At 40.5% G+C, this 16,789-nt stretch overlaps 1 protein-coding gene across 6 annotated transcripts in view; it reads left to right on the top strand.

Annotated features, from left to right (window-relative positions):
• The window catches only part of LOC136445409 (receptor-type tyrosine-protein phosphatase S-like), a 23,533-nt gene continuing 6,744 nt past the window's right edge, over positions 1 to 16,789 (top strand). Inside the window, exons 1-26 of one of the 6 annotated variants that reach the window (XM_066443402.1) lie at positions 1 to 208; positions 2,080 to 2,766; positions 2,984 to 3,133; positions 3,636 to 3,782; positions 4,367 to 4,516; positions 5,212 to 5,349; positions 5,969 to 6,094; positions 6,461 to 6,571; positions 7,443 to 7,751; positions 7,970 to 8,187; positions 8,548 to 8,617; positions 8,907 to 9,010; positions 9,420 to 9,642; positions 9,931 to 10,039; positions 10,466 to 10,609; positions 11,224 to 11,425; positions 11,890 to 12,029; positions 12,476 to 12,609; positions 12,985 to 13,164; positions 13,616 to 13,729; positions 14,080 to 14,177; positions 14,337 to 14,456; positions 14,905 to 15,053; positions 15,692 to 15,827; positions 16,234 to 16,383; positions 16,523 to 16,616. In XM_066443402.1, coding sequence (XP_066299499.1) covers positions 154 to 208; positions 2,080 to 2,766; positions 2,984 to 3,133; positions 3,636 to 3,782; positions 4,367 to 4,516; positions 5,212 to 5,349; positions 5,969 to 6,094; positions 6,461 to 6,571; positions 7,443 to 7,751; positions 7,970 to 8,187; positions 8,548 to 8,617; positions 8,907 to 9,010; positions 9,420 to 9,642; positions 9,931 to 10,039; positions 10,466 to 10,609; positions 11,224 to 11,425; positions 11,890 to 12,029; positions 12,476 to 12,609; positions 12,985 to 13,164; positions 13,616 to 13,729; positions 14,080 to 14,177; positions 14,337 to 14,456; positions 14,905 to 15,053; positions 15,692 to 15,827; positions 16,234 to 16,383; positions 16,523 to 16,616 — 4,258 coding nt within the window. In that variant the 5' untranslated portion in view covers positions 1 to 153. The remainder of the gene's footprint in view (positions 209 to 2,079; positions 2,767 to 2,983; positions 3,134 to 3,635; positions 3,783 to 4,366; positions 4,517 to 5,211; positions 5,350 to 5,968; positions 6,095 to 6,460; positions 6,572 to 7,442; positions 7,752 to 7,969; positions 8,188 to 8,547; positions 8,618 to 8,906; positions 9,011 to 9,419; positions 9,643 to 9,930; positions 10,040 to 10,465; positions 10,610 to 11,223; positions 11,426 to 11,889; positions 12,030 to 12,475; positions 12,610 to 12,984; positions 13,165 to 13,615; positions 13,730 to 14,079; positions 14,178 to 14,336; positions 14,457 to 14,904; positions 15,054 to 15,691; positions 15,828 to 16,233; positions 16,384 to 16,522; positions 16,617 to 16,789) is intronic. The other 5 variants (XM_066443403.1, XM_066443404.1, XM_066443406.1 and 2 more) reach the window with 5 other exon arrangements.

A 16,789-nucleotide genomic window follows, 5' to 3' on the forward strand; every position in this document is an offset into this window, starting at 1 on the left:
GGTACCGGTGGGACTAACTTCTGCGGAAGTTTCCTGGTAGCGTAGTGAGACAGTCAAAGCGGAAGTGCGAGACGGTTGGGTTGATTTTTAGCGGAAGAAGTATCACTTTGGGACGAAAAGACGGACATTTTAGCCAAGTTTTAGCCTTCGAAGATGGCTCCCTGGCCTGGAGCTGCGATTCTGGCCACCCTCTGCTTGTTCTTGATCGGTAAGTCCTCACATTTCTCTTCGATCTCCCCAGAAATGACCGGTTTCGTCTACGAAAGTGAAAGGCGTGGCAAAGAAATGTTTTGGTTTCTTGACAGCCTCCAGTCTGCGTTTCGTCAAATGTTTACAGCGCGAAAAAACACATCGCCTTCTTCCCGATGTCCTCAACCTCTTGTAGTTTGCCCTGTATCCTTCTTGTTTCTCTATTGACATCCCTTACGTTTTACAGGGAGAAATATTTCGAAGCATATGAGTCCTTCGTTCCGCCCCCCTCCCCACTGTTAGAGTAGATCTAACGTTATCAGTATCAGGAAGTGTGTGAGTCAACGCTGCCATATGATATATTTGAACCATGAGGATCATAGATTTTATGTTACAGAAGGGTATAGTCTAACACTAGATATGAATGAAATATTAATAGGGCTCATCAACACAGCTTTTGCATTATTGATATGGTAGACATGTTAACTTGTGGGTATTATCAAATTACTTAAGTTCATTATTTGTTCCCATATACGATATAGAACACATAGAATCTAGCATATAACGTAGTCATGATGACCAGGTGTCTGAATATTTCCCCAGATTTTAATGATTAAACACAGGTTTTCATCAGGTTTTAGAACATGTCTGTTCTTGATAACATTTTAATGCAGGGTGAAATGAGATGAAAACAACTGATATGGTGCTGCTAATCAGGCATATCATTTTCAATCAGTCATTACAAATACAATGAAGCACAATACGTAGCGTGCCGTGGCCCGATTTGTGGTAATACCGCTTTTTAGTTCGAAGGTGGGGGTTCGATCCCGACCTACCTTGCATGCTACTGGTAGGGTTTGCAGTCCTTCGGACGGGATACTAAGTCAATGTTTGAGGAAAACATACCTGAACACATTTTAATAAAAGAAGCCACCACATGTACGGGTAGGGATCCATTTCAATGAGTGGATTAGACCTACCGGTGTCTGTCTGGTCTTACAGCACTTGTCCTTGTACCAACTATGAAATGCAAACAAACAAAAGTGCATAGCACAAACAACAGCAATGTTCCATAATTAAATGTACTACTAGTACATGTATAATAACAGTGACTACCTTTCAATTGATATTACTTAGTTCTGTTACTACTATAGAATATGTCAGTTATCTTGTTTTCTGTTCTCAATTTTAATAAACTTAAGCTTTTGATAGTCTTTTCATCATGGTGATAACTCAAAAATCAATTTAGTTCAGCCTTGTCCCCCGCTGCTGTTATAGGAGATAAGCTGTGGTGCACAGTGGAACATAATACTACTGACAGGGCAGGAAGTTACATCAGGAAAGGCAGGAGGAAATGTGATATATACAGGAGGGTTGTTTGTCAAAGGGGAGGTCAAAGGGGAAGTGATATGTTATAGTCTTGTGTGGTTTTGGATTAATTGTGTACTTTTTTCAATGTAGAAAGCTTTGATTTGTTCAAAATTTGTATCCCTGTGATCAGAGCTTGACGTGTGATTACAGGGTACCCTGAATTTTACACACGTCCAAACAGCTTTTAAACAGGCCTTTTGTTTTAGAAAATGTCACATCACTGTACCAAGATAAAAATAAAATGTTATAAAAAGTTATATCACTATCATAAGATCTGTGGTTTCCTTGTTTAAGTATAAGCTTAAGGCTTGAAATTACAAGCAATTAACTGTTATATGTTTCCTTGTTGACTTTCTTTGTCCAATAAATGCTCCACTTCATCTTAATTTTGTCCTGTTTTCTTGCATGCCATCCATACATGTTTAGAACTAGACATGATCATATTGTTTGGTTAAAGTTAATTTGATTTCCTTTGCAAATACTTTAATCTAACTGACTTGATCTTTTTTCTTCTTGTAGGAGGACAGGTCTTAGCCCAGGACTGTGCTGATCATTATAGCAGTGGCCAAAGAGAGGATAGAGTGTACAGTATTGGCAACCCTGCCTCTCCCTTTAATGCTCTATGTGACATGACCTATGAAGGTGGTGGCTGGACTGTTATACAAAAGAGACACAACGGTGTCCAATCCTTTGACAAATCATTTTACGAGTACGTGGCTGGATTTGGCTCTGTATTTGATGAAGACTTTTGGCTGGGTCTGGACAGAATCCACCAACTCACTTCACAGAAACCGTATAAACTTGCAGTGAGGTTAGAAGACTGGAATGGTGTAGTTGCCGACTTGCAATACTCTCAGTTCTCAGTAAAGGACGCCACCAGTAAATACACCTTACAGATAGGAGGTTACGTTGGAACTACGCCTGGGGACAGTCTGTCTAACTCCAATGGGACAATGTTCTCAACAACGGATCAGGACAACGACAATGCGACTTTCAACTGTGCAGAATACAGGGGAAGAGGTGGTTGGTGGTATCCTACATCATGTGGCCAGGGCACATTGAATGGCTATTATTCACCCAGTTGTAAAGGGGAGGCAGGCGATGCAGCAGGATGTGATAAAACAGGAGTAGTCTGGCCTACATGGAGGGGATCAAGCTACTCACTCAAGAAGAGCACCATGATGATCAAGCCAGTTCAACTTACAGGTAAATGCATCTACATGTATATACTTTATTTGATATGTATATGTCCTCTTAAGTACAAGTGCAAGAGGACCAAGTCTTGCTTTGTTTGTTCTTCATCTGTAGCAAGTGCTTTTCTTTAAGGTTCTTTCAGTTATGTTTTTCTAGAGGTACTTTTCTCTGATTTCTATCATTTTGGTGTTTATCATTTTCTCTTGCTTCTTTTCTTGCTAAACTATAGATGAATGTGGTGATGGTTTCTATGGTGAGAACTGCAGGCAATGGTGTGGACAGTGTTTTAACGGTGCTTTCTGTGACAAGGCTTCTGGGTACTGCCCAGACACAAGTCCTCGCTGTGACCCTGGCTATATGGGTATACGATGTCACAGAGGTAACAGTTTCTAGTGTTATGTACAAGAGAGTTTTTTTTACTGTGAAAAGATGTGTGCTGAGTGTGTTATTTTTGTTAGGTACAACACAAATATAGTTGCAAAGCAGCATCATTTGTACAAACATGACCCTCTTTAGTGCTCTTTGTTTTTTCTTTAAATCATTCATTCGTTCATTAGTTCTCTTATATCATTTTTCTTTCCTTCCTTTCCTTTTATTCTCTTTCCCCCAGCATAACTACAGTTACTTCATATACATTACACTGCTTAGAGGTTCTTCAGGAAAGAGGGTACAGTGAGAGAGAAAACTTCAATTTTCCATACATCAAACCCTCTCTAATGCCTTTCTCTTAATTACAATATGATACCATCTAAATCTATTGCTTGCTTTCAATAATATCTTGCAAGTTTTCTTTTGATTTACAGTTTTTATACCCTTTCAGTTAATCTTACCTATGACTATTCCCCTTCTCTCCTTCTGTTGTGCTGTGTAACCTGTACTAGCATGTGGTGGTGGTTTCTATGGTGAGGGCTGCAAACTACAGTGTGGACATTGTGCTAAGAGTGCTTTCTGTGACAAGGCTTCTGGGTACTGTCCTTACAACAGTCCTCGCTGTGCCCCCGGGTATATGGGTACACTATGTCAAACAGGTAACTGTTTCTAGTGTTATACACAAAAGTGGCTTTCCTTTTTTTACCTGAAAAGTGGTATGTTGGATGGATGATTTTCAATGTCAGTTACAAATGTACTTCCAACATTTCTACAAGTATGGCACTCTTTATTTCTCTCTCTTTCTCTTCTCTTCTTTATCTTTCTCACCCATCCTTCAATCAATTAATTAATTCATTTATTCATTCATTTCCTTCTTTCTTGTTTATCACTCTGTCTTCTTTTATCTTTCTGATCCATCAATTCATTCATTTCCGTCTTTCTTAACTCCCTCTTTCCTTCTCTTCTTTTCCCTTTTATCTTTTTCCTCTCAGGTTTACTGTTTAGAGGTCTTTGAGGAAAAATGGGGGTTAGTGTAGTGTGAGAAACAAAACTTCAATTCTTTAAGTTTAACTTTCCCTGCATGATCAAAAACTTCCTAATAGTTTTCTCGTTATTACAGTAATACTTTTTATTGCCTACCTTCCAATCATATCTTGCCAATGTTCTTTTTATGAAACCCTTTTAGTTCACCTTACCTACCTTTCTTTTCCCCCTCTGTTGTACCTTGTACATGTACTTGTAGCTTGTGGTGATGGGTTTTATGGTGAGGACTGCAGACAACAGTGTGGACATTGCTCTAACGGTGGTGTCTGCTCCAAGACTTTTGGTTTCTGTCCGTCCGCTACTGGACCTCAGTGTGCCCCTGGGTATCAAGGTGGACAGTGTCAAACAGGTATATGGTACATGTAGCTGTAAATGCTAGAAATCATAGATACTTCAGAGGTATAGAGTTGGTTGGAAGCAGATCTAGACCATCTCTTTTTGGCATGGTAGCCTCATTAGAATATCAAGACAGAAGTACTTCATGATGTTTTTCATTTTCACTCTCCTTCTCCAGCATATATTGAGTTTCAATGTTTTATGTATGTTTGGGGGGGCATTCTAGTAATTTCTAAACATCGTTTAGCGGTCTGCATTTTTAACTCATAGTCTACATAGGTGTCATTGTGTGGCTAGGGGACACGGTATTTAGAGGTCACAGGTTTGAATCCTGGCGCTCTTGGCTAGATGTTGACTGTCCTTGGGAAAGGCACTTTATACAACTTTCCCCACTCCACCCAGGTGTAAAAATGGGTACCAGACTTTGGTTCGGGAGGTAACAGGTGGTGGAAGGAGAGGGCTGGGCTCCATCACCGTGTCCTAGTCATAGTTGATAACAACTCACTGTCTCTACGGCTGGCCTCAAATGATGTGGAACCTTTACCCTCATATAGGAGATTAATGTGCTCACTCTTTTCCCTAATATGGAAACCCTCATGGAGATGCAAAGGAATAGTGACTGCAGAGAAAATAGAAATGAAATCTATTTCTGGCTATTTTTTTCAGTGTCATGATTTTTTATTGTTTTGTTTTTTGTTATGTTTTTAGCTTGTGATGAGGGAAAGTTTGGCCCAGACTGTACCCAGACCTGTCACTGTTACTTACCAGAGGAATGTGACATTGAAAATGGGATGTGCAGATTTGGAGGGTGTGAGGCAGGGTGGAGGGGACAGTCTTGTCAAGATGGTACGTTTAACAAGAAGAGTGTCAAACATGTCTAGTGTGGCTGTGTGACCATGCTAGGGAGCTAGAAAACATGATCATGGTACGTAGACAGGTGGTCACTATAGATAGGAGTCTTTCTGCTCAGTTCAATGGAGAAATAAGCACAAAATGTTTAACTAAAGTAAAGGGACTACCAGAAAATGGCTACAAATGTCAGTTGGCCCTTATGCCACCAGTAGTAGTAGTAGTAGTAGTCGTGTTTGACTGTAGTGTCACAGAAGTGAATTTGATATTACCAGCATCTCACAGAAAAGCCAGACAAATCTTGTCGCAGTTTGGGCTTAGGTCAACTATGCTGCTACTTGCAGACATTTTCTCTTGATTTCTTATAATTTGTAATTCCTGAGTTTTCATATTGTAGGCTGCTATTTAGTTCTATTACTACATAGATATACTGAGACAAGATAGCTCTTGGCATAAAAAATGCTCCATCTATAAAAATTATAATCTCACACAAAATGACTATAAAAGCCCTCTTTTCCCCTTATTGTATTCAAGCTCTGACAATAATGTGGTAACTGTTTTGTCATTCTTACCAAAAATTACAAAAAAAGTCTAATTTCTCCACTTTCCTCTCTAGACATAGACGAGTGTTTGAGCCAGCCGTGTAAGAATGGAGCCACCTGTACGAACACCCCACCTGCAGGCAGCGCTACCTACACCTGCCGGTGTACACCTGGATGGACCGGAACTAACTGTGATCAAGGTCAGTACCACTGGTAAAATTAAGCTGGTGTGTTACACTGAAGGGCGGTTATACTAGCTAGATAGATACAGATACCAAGTTCTGCTCAGGTTTCTAGGCACTGTTGTAAATAAATAGAAATAAAAAAGAGTTACACTTTTAGCAATTGTCAATAGAAAGAACAGAGCTACTTTTTAACTACATGTACATGTGTATATGATGATGATAAAGGCCATAGCAGGGCAAGAACAATGGTTCACAGGTATTTGCAGTATTTCTTCCAATTTAGGTCTAATGTAACAAGCACAAACTTGGGGTAAATGGTTTCCTCAAGCAGGAAGAAGGTTAAGATGTTGGACTCAGTGAAATGTTGCCCTCCCCCTACAGACGTAGATGAGTGCCAGTCGAACCCCTGTGCCGGAGGGACTTGTGTGAACAGACTGAACGGCTACATGTGTACCTGTAGCAGTGGGAACATCGGCGCCCACTGTGACATAGGTAATGTATTAAGCTTTTTTGGGGGTGCCATTCTGGCTTGTTGAACCTGGGAGAGTCAGATGTTCAGTGTGATTGCATGTGATGTGACAACCATGTTAGAGGTACTCTTGTGATAATTACACAGGGCTCGAAATTCATATTTGGGAATAGGTGCACTGGTGCACCCAACTCAAAAAATTGGGTGCACAGAAAGAATTTTGGGTGCACCTGTCCAGATAAAATAAAGTTGAATGTTCTTCAGAACATAATTACAAAGTCTAATGCTGTTGCCTTTCTTAAGAACTTCAATCTGTAATTCTATAGCTAACTTCAAAATTTCAAACAAATAATACATTAAATAAAGTACAGAAAAAAGTTATCATGCTGTTTTTTATACTTACGTTTCAAGAATATTCTGCATACTAGTGTACATTAGTACCTTAACCCTATACGCTACAAAATATATTAGGTGCACCAGTGCACCCACAGTCAAACTTAGGTGCACAGCTCCAATTTTGGGTGCACTGGGTGCACATGCACCCACTATTTCGAGCCCTGTTACATGACTTAGTAAATAACATAATCATAACAAATTTCAAGTTATCTGGCAGTTTCCAGGTTAGCCCATCCAGAATGGCAGACAATACTTCCTGTCACAGTCATACAACTTTCAAGTGCAAACAGAATCTTTTCATTTGTACATACACATGTAGGTACTTTCACCGTGCTATACTATGTCCTTGGCTATAGTCCTATTACGATAAAAAACAATTGTACATGCATTACTATTAGCAACATATTTATCATACAGTCGTTGTCTATGGATTTACAATGTGTTGACCAAAACAAAAGAGAATCAAAGAGTGTTCATGACATTTTCTGATCCTTCCAGATCCAGCCGCACTGGTACCAGGTGAAGTGCAGGCTTTCACTGCCAGCGGTTCCTGTGGTGTAGGACGGCTGACCCTTCGATGGACCCCACCTGCAAACCACCAAGCTGAAGTCACAGGATATGACATCAGCTACAGGCCTGCGGGTACAAGAGGGTCCCCACAAGTAATCAGTAATGCAACAACGAGGACCACATATTATCTGGAAGATCTCCAGTCCTACACTCAGTATGAGGTCTCAGTGCGAGCCGTGGTCAGCAATGGTGTGGGAGCCTGGCACCGTTGGGTCACTGTACGGACTAATCCAGGATGTGAGTTTGTTGTCCTTTCTGTTGAATGTCCATTTTAATGCAAATTGTTTTTTGCATTGTTGTTTGTTGACGTTTACTGCATCGTGCATATGGTGTATTCATATTATAAAAAAAATTCATTTGCAAGCAGTAAGGTAAAGTAAAGTAAAACATTACATTATGAACTAGTTAATCAGTTCAATATCTCATTGACATTTATTTTAATGATTCTTTTACAGATCCCACACCAGTCAGATCTCTACAGCTTATCAACGTTTCTTCAACTGTCCTTCATGCCACCTGGGCTGAACCAGAAGCACTCAATGGAGAATTGTATGAATATCAAGTCGAACTATTCAGAGGTCTGATAAAGGTGGCGGACAACACTTTAGGTCCTGGTGATAACCTGCAAGTGAAATATCAAGGTTTGGCTCCAGCAACGGAATACACTGTCAGAGTAAGTACATGTATATCAAATGTTAGAGTAAGACTTATTAGATATCAACATTCACAAAATGATGTATACAAAAATGTACTTAAAGAACACTTTTAGAGGGTCATGTGATTTTCATGTGCAAGCCTTGTGTTGGTCATGTGATAAACATGTGATGATCATGTTTAACCGTAACCCACAGACCTTTGTCTGTCAATGCGTATTTGGGTGCATCTTGGGTGCATCTATGCAAATCAAATCATGCTGAATTAATATTTGTCTCATATCCATAGTAATTATGAATTTGAATACAAGTGTATAGCTTATACGTAACATGATGATACATGTTAGCTATATGTACAGTGTATTTTGTTTGTCTTTTAGGTGGTTCCATTTAACCTTGGTCCATGTAGAGGACATGAGAGTAAAGTCAACAAGACAACCAGTGATGGGTGTAAGTACAGAATGTTTTATTTGTAAGAGCAACACGTCTGACATAATGATAGAAACATTTTGGTAATATCTTTTATTCCGTGGTTGTATTTTTGATTATGTAAAATGCCTTTTTTTGTTCAAGGCCTTCTGTAACTGAAAAATCTTTCCTTTCAACAGTATTCCCACGGCAAGAAATGAAATACATTATAGGTTATATAGCATGTTAATGAAATGTAATATTTCAAGTTTAACAATCCTTGCTTCCATTGCATCTTATCATCTGACCATTTCCCTAATTCGTTTATCAGTACCCAGTGCTCCAAGAGGAGTTCATCTGTCCACCAGCCAAAATGCCTGTGTGCTACAATGGGACGTACCAGAGACTCCTAATGGCACAATCATCAAATACACAGTCAGTACACATCCCTTCAAACATTGTATCTTCAAACAATATTTTCAGAAGAGAACTGTGCATTATAATCTTAAAGAACGTTTTTACGAGATGTGATTCCAAACTAGCTGCGGGGTTCATTATGATGCCATGGACAGAATTTGACTTTAACTTAACTTTACCTGACAGCAGGAATTATGAACTGGAAGTATCATTTGTAAGGTTTGATGTTCATCAGACTAACATCTGAGGGGTGTATATTTTGTACAAACATCCAAGTTCATTAAATGATACTAACTATGTTTGAAGGTAATTTGGAACTGTTGTATTATAGTGGCATTTGTGGCACAGGCACCAATGTTGACAGCAAGGGAAGGTTGTTAAAATTTTACATTTACCATTTGTTTATACCATTTTTTCTACATCCCAGGCGCACCTGACTGGCATTTGGGTAGATGCGCCCCCTGGCGCTCAGGCTGTGGAGTACAGCCAGGATAACTTCAACCCCCATGTGAGAATGGGAACGTTCCCCATGCAGTTCCTGACGCCAAACTCCCGGTACAGGTTCAACATGACGGCGTCCACGTACGCCGGGATGGGGGAGTTCAGCCCCTACACAGACAGCACCAGTGTGTGCGAGGTGCCACCGGGGAGTAAGTACTAGTCTGCTATGCTGGTTAACAAATCAAGGATTAAATACTGGGTGCACGTGCACTTTTGTGCATGTATCCGAAATTGGAGCTGCTATACACCTAGATTTTTCACTGTGGGTTCACCAGTTCACCTAGGTGTATGGTTATGTACGTAAAGATACTGTTGTACACTAGAATACAGCATATTTTTACATTTACAATGTAAGTAAAAAAAGATATTTTAAAATCTATCATTTCTTAAAGTTTTAACATTAGTTACAAAAATAGTTATGCCTTGTTACCCCACAGAACCCAGAACACCCGCTCCTCCAGCCATGCCACAGGTCGCCGAGGTCATCAAGCACAACGGCTATCCCATCACTCTGTCACAGGTGTCTGAGAGGACAGGACCCGTGGAGTAAGTATTAGATGGCCCAGGATTGCGCCATTGGTGTAATCCATGGGGATTGCACCAGTAAGAGAGATTGTCTGCTTGCCAGGTTCCAGAATGCCCTGTTCTTGGATGGACTAAGAACCTGCCTTTCTAAGATTTGCGGTAGTGTAGTTGCAAGTCGCTAGAATGCTTCAAAATGAGCCTACCATTTTGACAATCATAATAAAATGTGACTTGCCTCGTCCAACTAAAGACCCAACAAAATATAGAGAGCAAAGAATTGTAACAGTTATGAAATGTTATTATAAAATGCTTTCCAAAGCATGTTATAAAATGTGATCCACTTGTTCATTTATTTTTTCACTCATTGAGGAATTTATTCATTGACTTTAGTGTGTATTAATTTTTGTTTAAATGAATGATTGATTGATTCAATATCTTTTAATCCAGGTGTTACCAGGTGCTTGTGCTGGAGATGACAGATGAAATGTCACTCAAGACTCTGCCACCTGTGGACCAACTGAAGGTGGTGTCTGAACAACAGGCTTCATCAGGCAACAATGTCACTGCTTATGTGGCCTTGGCCTTTAGCAGGTGAGATAGAATTTCTGTTGTCTTTACTGAAAGTTTTCTTTGTTTGGGCACCATAGCTGTCTCAAGGACCCATCCTTCCCACTTACATTATGTAAACCAAGCAACTTGATAAATAATCTAAAGAGTCAGATGTTTCAGATAGCATTCACCAGCTTTTTCATCAGTGATTGAGATTCTGACTCATTTTCTGTCATTGATGAAAGGTAGTGGATGGAATTTAAGAGAATTTATCTAGTTGCTTAAAGGATTAATTTTGTATAAACAAGGTAAGCTGATGTTTAAGAAAATGGATGATACCCTCAAGACTGCTAGAAGATGCCTTTGTGTAGCTGTAAATGATGCACACCCCAGTTCTTCCGCGACCTGGGTCCGTGGTAGTGTGCGACAAGAAAGTGACAAAATGGTTTCAAAACTCAGCTGGTCTTGTGACGGAAGGGATAGGCTTTCAACCCGTGTATCATACACAGTTGATGTACTTCGGAATAATTCCCTGGAAGAAACAGTACCAAAACTTTAGGGTGCACAGCCTCCAATTACCAAACCCAAAATAAACTGGGGTGTGCTCCCTTATGGTTGTGAGTTCCTTGTCTTAAAGTTTGCTGAATGTTTTACAGGGATGACTTGGAGGAAGATGTTTTTCTTGGAGATGGTAGGAAGACGTCCTGTGCTGGAAGTGTGGGTGGGGGCAGGAGAAAGCGTGCCCTGTCTGTAGAGGACATCTATGAGGGAGTGTACACCAACTCTCCCCTCAAACCTGGCACAAGATACACCGTCGTGCACAGGGCTTACGGTAGCCGGCCACAGGATGGGGCACAGGTAAGATAGAACAGATTTCTTAAAGTTTCGGTCAGTAAAGGACCAAAGTCAGCTTCTTTTTCTTCCATATTGCCAAGTACCAAATTGTGTCTATGATATTGGTCTATAGAGACAATCTTTCTCTTGCCCCTCCCCCAATTATAAAGACACTATTAATGCCCCCCCCTTCCTCCCCAGCCTCATTACAGCACCAGTAGTTTATCCCTGTGCCCCGCATGTTACCAAGTACAAAATTTGTGTCTACAGTATCTATAGACAGAATGTTTCTTTTGCCTCCCTCCAATTTTAAAGACACCAGTAACGTTTCTCCCCCTTGTTCTCCAGCCCCTTTGAAAAAGCAGTGGTTTATCCCTCTGTCTTCTATGTTGCCAAGTACTAAATTGTTCCTACAATGTCGGTTCTATTGACAGAATGTCCCCCCTCATTTTTAAGACACTATTAATGGTTCTCCCCCTTCCTCCCAGCCCCTGTACAGCAGTAGTGGTTACTCCCTGCCCATCATGACTGCTCCGTCTCCGGGTACCAACTGGATGCTGATCCTCATCATCCTCTGCTCCGCTGTGGTCGTTCTCGTTATCCTCACTGTGCTCATCATCCTGATCAGGTGAGTCAGGTGTACACTGTGATGTAACCCCTATTAACATTACTCTGCCAGTTTACATAAATCCGCCACTTTGAAAAACAGAGGTTTTGAGAGATTTGTAGTGCAGCATTCCCCAGGTATGCACAGTTTAGATATACAGGAGTGCATTATGGAGACGTTGGGTTGGAGATCTGTTTGGACGTATCTTTTCAGGGTGGCGGAATTATGTAACCTGGTGGAATTATGTTAGTAGATGTTACACGACGTGTTTTTGTTTGTTTGTATAGCATAACCATAAACTACCTTTAGGCATAACACACCAGTTTTGTGCATTGAGTACTAGCTGTGTAAGACCAGACTGTAAGGTTTGGACCACTCACACCAGGAAGGAAACCTGATCTTTACGATATGTGTGGTGTGTCTGACGCATAGAAAGAACTAATTTTTCTCTATTGTCTGTATTTTAGGAGAAGGTTGAACAACAAGGCAGCAGGCAATGGCATGCCCCATGTGAGGAGGTCCAAGAAGCGGAGCGGGCTCAGAAACTCCTTCAGGAAGAGCGGTGGCCGGGATGAGGAGATGCCTCTCCATAGGGGGGCTGGTAAGGAATTATCACAACTTATCCCTTTACTCTGATAAAGTCTTGGACTTCAAATCAGACTATTATTATTCTGCCAGGTACCCTAAGGCTGCCTCATTGAAAAAAGGGTTTTATCAAGAATGTCCTGAACACCTGGATATCTGAAGTGTTCATAAATGGATCATATGCTACATAAGTTCATTTGTACAATCATGTAGATCTCTTTACATTTTTCAATATAGCAGCTTTAGATACCTTAGCCTACAAAAGTGCACATGCACCCAGTATTTCAAACCTTGTGGTAGCATCTGTCTTCTCTGTCACAACCAGTGGAAGAATAGCTCAATTCATTCAGTTCTTTTGAACAAGATTAATTTCACTTCCCCCCTCTTCCAGCACATTACCCGCCTATCCCCATGGAGAGACTAGAGAAGGAGTTCAACCGCCGCCATGCCAACGATGATCAGCTGTTCCGCGAGGAGTACGACGCGCTGCCTCAAGAGCCCTCTGCCTCATACGAGGCCTTCCTGCTGCCGGAGAACAGCAAGAAGAACAGATTTGTCAACATCATCATGTGTAAGGAGCAGCAACACTTGCCATCTGCCAATTAAAAATCATGACTATGCATGTAGCATGGCGAGGTTTGGATTGCAATTAGAGGAATTTAAATACCATGACATTTTTATTCTGTGCATATGAAAGTATTGAAAAATCTCAAATCAAGAGTTACAATGTATATTGTGTGTGTGCGTGCTATGTGTAAATCTAAATTAGATTTTGGGATATTTTTCAAAAAGATTACGAACAGAAATGAAGGCAGACATATATTCATATCTATTAGTATGACTTCATTCTTCTGATAGTTGACAATCTGTTAATAATTTGGTTGATAAATCAATATATACTGAGTTGCAAGAAATAGTAGCCCTGATGAAAATTACATCTGCAAATATATTTTCTTTGGTTTTGAAGCCAGGAACTTTCTTTCATATTGGTACTTGACGGTTCTTTTGTTTCCATATTACAGATGACCACTCTCGTGTGCATCTGACCCCCATCCCTGGAGTGGCGTGTTCCGACTACATCAATGCTAACTATGTGGACGGCTACAAGCACAGCAAGAAGTTCATTGCAGCTCAAGGTGGGTAGAATATTATGTGAAATTATTTCAGTTTTTAAAATTGTTCAAAGTAAAGGTTCAGGATATTGAATTTGAAATCATCAAACTGAAAGGTTTGAGCAAGATACAGTATAAAGATCAAAGCAAATTTTGATATGAAAGGAATACAATCTTAACAAATAGGTCAGATTGTCACCTCCATGAAAAATAGAGGTATCGTTTTTGGTTTATCCGTGTTTTTGGATATTTTTCGGTCAGCATAAGTCAAGAACCTATGGGAATGTTATTTGGTATTTTGTCATGTGGGTAGGTTTTGTTGAAACTGAAAAGAAATAAAAAACCTAAAGCTATGTTAAACATTGTTCTCCCAGGACCCAAGGAGGAAACCCTGCAGGACTTCTGGAGGATGGTTTGGGAACAGAACACGGCAACCATCGTCATGGTAACCAATGTCAAGGAAAAGAACAAGGTGGGGAAATATTGTCTGATTAATTTTCTTCCTATTGGTACAAAATATTCTGATTGTAGTTGAGCTTAGCCAAGTCCCACTGCACTACAATTGAGGATGACAAGAAGAAGATAAGTAGAGCTTGATACTGATGTAGCATCTCCCCCTATCTGCTTTTAGGTGAAGTGCACCCAGTATTGGCCTGACACGGGGTCCAAGCAGTACGGTGACTTCACAGTGCGGTGTGAGGAGACCTCCACCCTGGTGGATTACGTCATCAGGACTCTCACTCTTTGGACGGTAGGTTCTTTCATTAGAATTTTGTGACAGCTAATCTAAAGGAGAAAAGCAAACCAATAGAATCTAGTTGTGCTCACCAATGATTTGACCGATTGCTCAATAGATTTTTATAGATAAAGGAACAATTTTAGAAATTTTATTAGTGTATTGTGTGTCTTGCATGATATTTCAATTATGAAATCAATGTTTACACAATCCAAATTTGGTCGCTATGCAGTCACTCATCAATCCCTTTGTGTCGTCTAGTAGAAAGGGGGCCTAAGTCACTAGACTGTAACCATAGCCCAGCACTCCGTTAACAGCCCCTTGGATATAAAGACAACAATATGCTCACTTACCATGTAGATACAGTTGTATCGGCTCCTCTGCTAATTAAAATGGGTAGCAGTGATTAGTCTATTCAAGAGTATGTACTAACCTAGGAACCCCTCTTCTGTACTGTTTATAGGGTGAAGAGTGCCGTACTATTCTCCATTTCCACTTCACCACCTGGCCAGACTTCGGTGTGCCCAAGAGTCCGCTGGGCATGATGAAGTTTGTGAGGAGAGTGAAGGCAGCCAACCCTGCGGACTCGGGACCCATAGTGGTGCACTGCAGGTAGGGCTGGGATTGTGTGTGTGTGTGCGTGTGTGTGTGTTTGTGTGTGAGCGTGTGTGTGTGTGTGTGTGTGTGTGTGTGTGTGGTGTGTGTGTGTGTGTTAGGATGCATGATGAAGTTTGTGAGGAGAGTGAAGGCAGCCAACCCTGCGGACTCGGGACCTATAGTGGTGCACTGCAGGTAGGGTTGAGATTGTGTGTGTGTGTGTGTGTTTGTGTTTGTGTGTGTGTGCGCTTGTGTGTGTGTGGTGTGTGTGTGTGTGTTAGGATGCATGATGAAGTTTGTGAGGAGAGTGAAGGCTGCCAACCCTGCGGACTCGGGACCTATAGTGGTGCACTGCAGGTAGGGCTGTGTGTGTGTTGTGTTCATGTGTGTGTGTGCACGTATGTGTGTCTGTGTGTGTGTGTGTGTGTACTGCATGTGGGTACTGTGTGTGGGAGAGTGTGTGTATGTATGTATGTATTTCTGTGATATGTGTGTGTGTATGCATGCATGTGTGTGTACTGAGTGTGTGGGAGAGTGTGTGTGTGTGTGTTTTGTTCTATGTGTGTGTGTACTTCTTCAAGGTATGATTTGAACACTTCAGTTGTTAAGAGTTTAAGCTGTTCGTAAGTGTACAAAATTTAACATCCCTACAGTGCGGGTGTTGGACGGACAGGGACGTTCATCGTGATTGACGCCATGTTTGAGATGATCGCGGCGGAACAGCGGGTGGACGTGTTCGGGTTTGTCGGACAGATCCGACAGAACAGGTGCATGATGGTCCAGACAGAGGTAAATTTTTTATTTTTTATTTAAAAACTTTGACTCCAGTATATATACTGTGTAAGAAGGTCTAAGAGCTTATGATATGTTGTTCTTTTCTGAAAAATTGTGAATGGCAAAGTAGTGTAAGTTCAAAATTCTGAACAATTCCGAAATTGTTAACAATATTTTTAAGTCTTCAATAGAATCAATGCTGTTAAGGTGTTATTATAGGTCCACCTATTGTTAGCACAAGCATTCTAAGACTTTTAAGATTTCTTTAAACATATTGGATTTCATTACTTGTATGTGACAAATAAGAAAAGTGGTTATAAGCTGTCAAAAGATATGGGAAGATTAGGATGATTAAGAATTGATGTTGTTCATCTTAATAGAAATGTTATTTGACACCATTGTGCTGTTTGCTATGTTCCAGGGCCAGTATGTGTTTATCTACCAAGCCCTGCTGGAACACTTCCTGTACGGTGATACTGAGATTGAGGTGACGAACCTCCGCAGACACCTGCAGCAACTCGCAGCCAGACTGCCAGATTCACAGGACACAGGCATGGAGGCAGAGTTCAAGGTACGGCAAACAAATTAAGAAAAGTTAACCCTTGTCCTCCTGACGTTTTTTACTAAATTTATTTGATTTATGTTTGAAGTTTTTTCGTCCCAAACATTATCTACATTTTCTACATTACATGATCTCTGTTTTTATTCAGAAACTGACTCAAATCCCCATTGAGAAACACAACATGCGGTCAGGAAACCTTTCAGACAATATCAAGAAAAACAGAGTACTGCAGATCCTACCATGTAAGTCAGTCATCTTTTAATAATTAGGAATATCATAAAAATCTGAAAATGTGCCAATTTCTGGAAAATTTAATGTCAAACACATCTGAATGGTATCATTCATTGTTGGTTGATACACTACGGCAAAGGAAGTTATCTGAAATATTGGTGTAATTGAGAAAAATATCCAAAAT

The sequence above is a fragment of the Branchiostoma lanceolatum genome, chromosome 11 (genome assembly GCF_035083965.1).
Source record: "Branchiostoma lanceolatum isolate klBraLanc5 chromosome 11, klBraLanc5.hap2, whole genome shotgun sequence".
Lineage (NCBI taxonomy): Eukaryota > Metazoa > Chordata > Leptocardii > Amphioxiformes > Branchiostomatidae > Branchiostoma > Branchiostoma lanceolatum.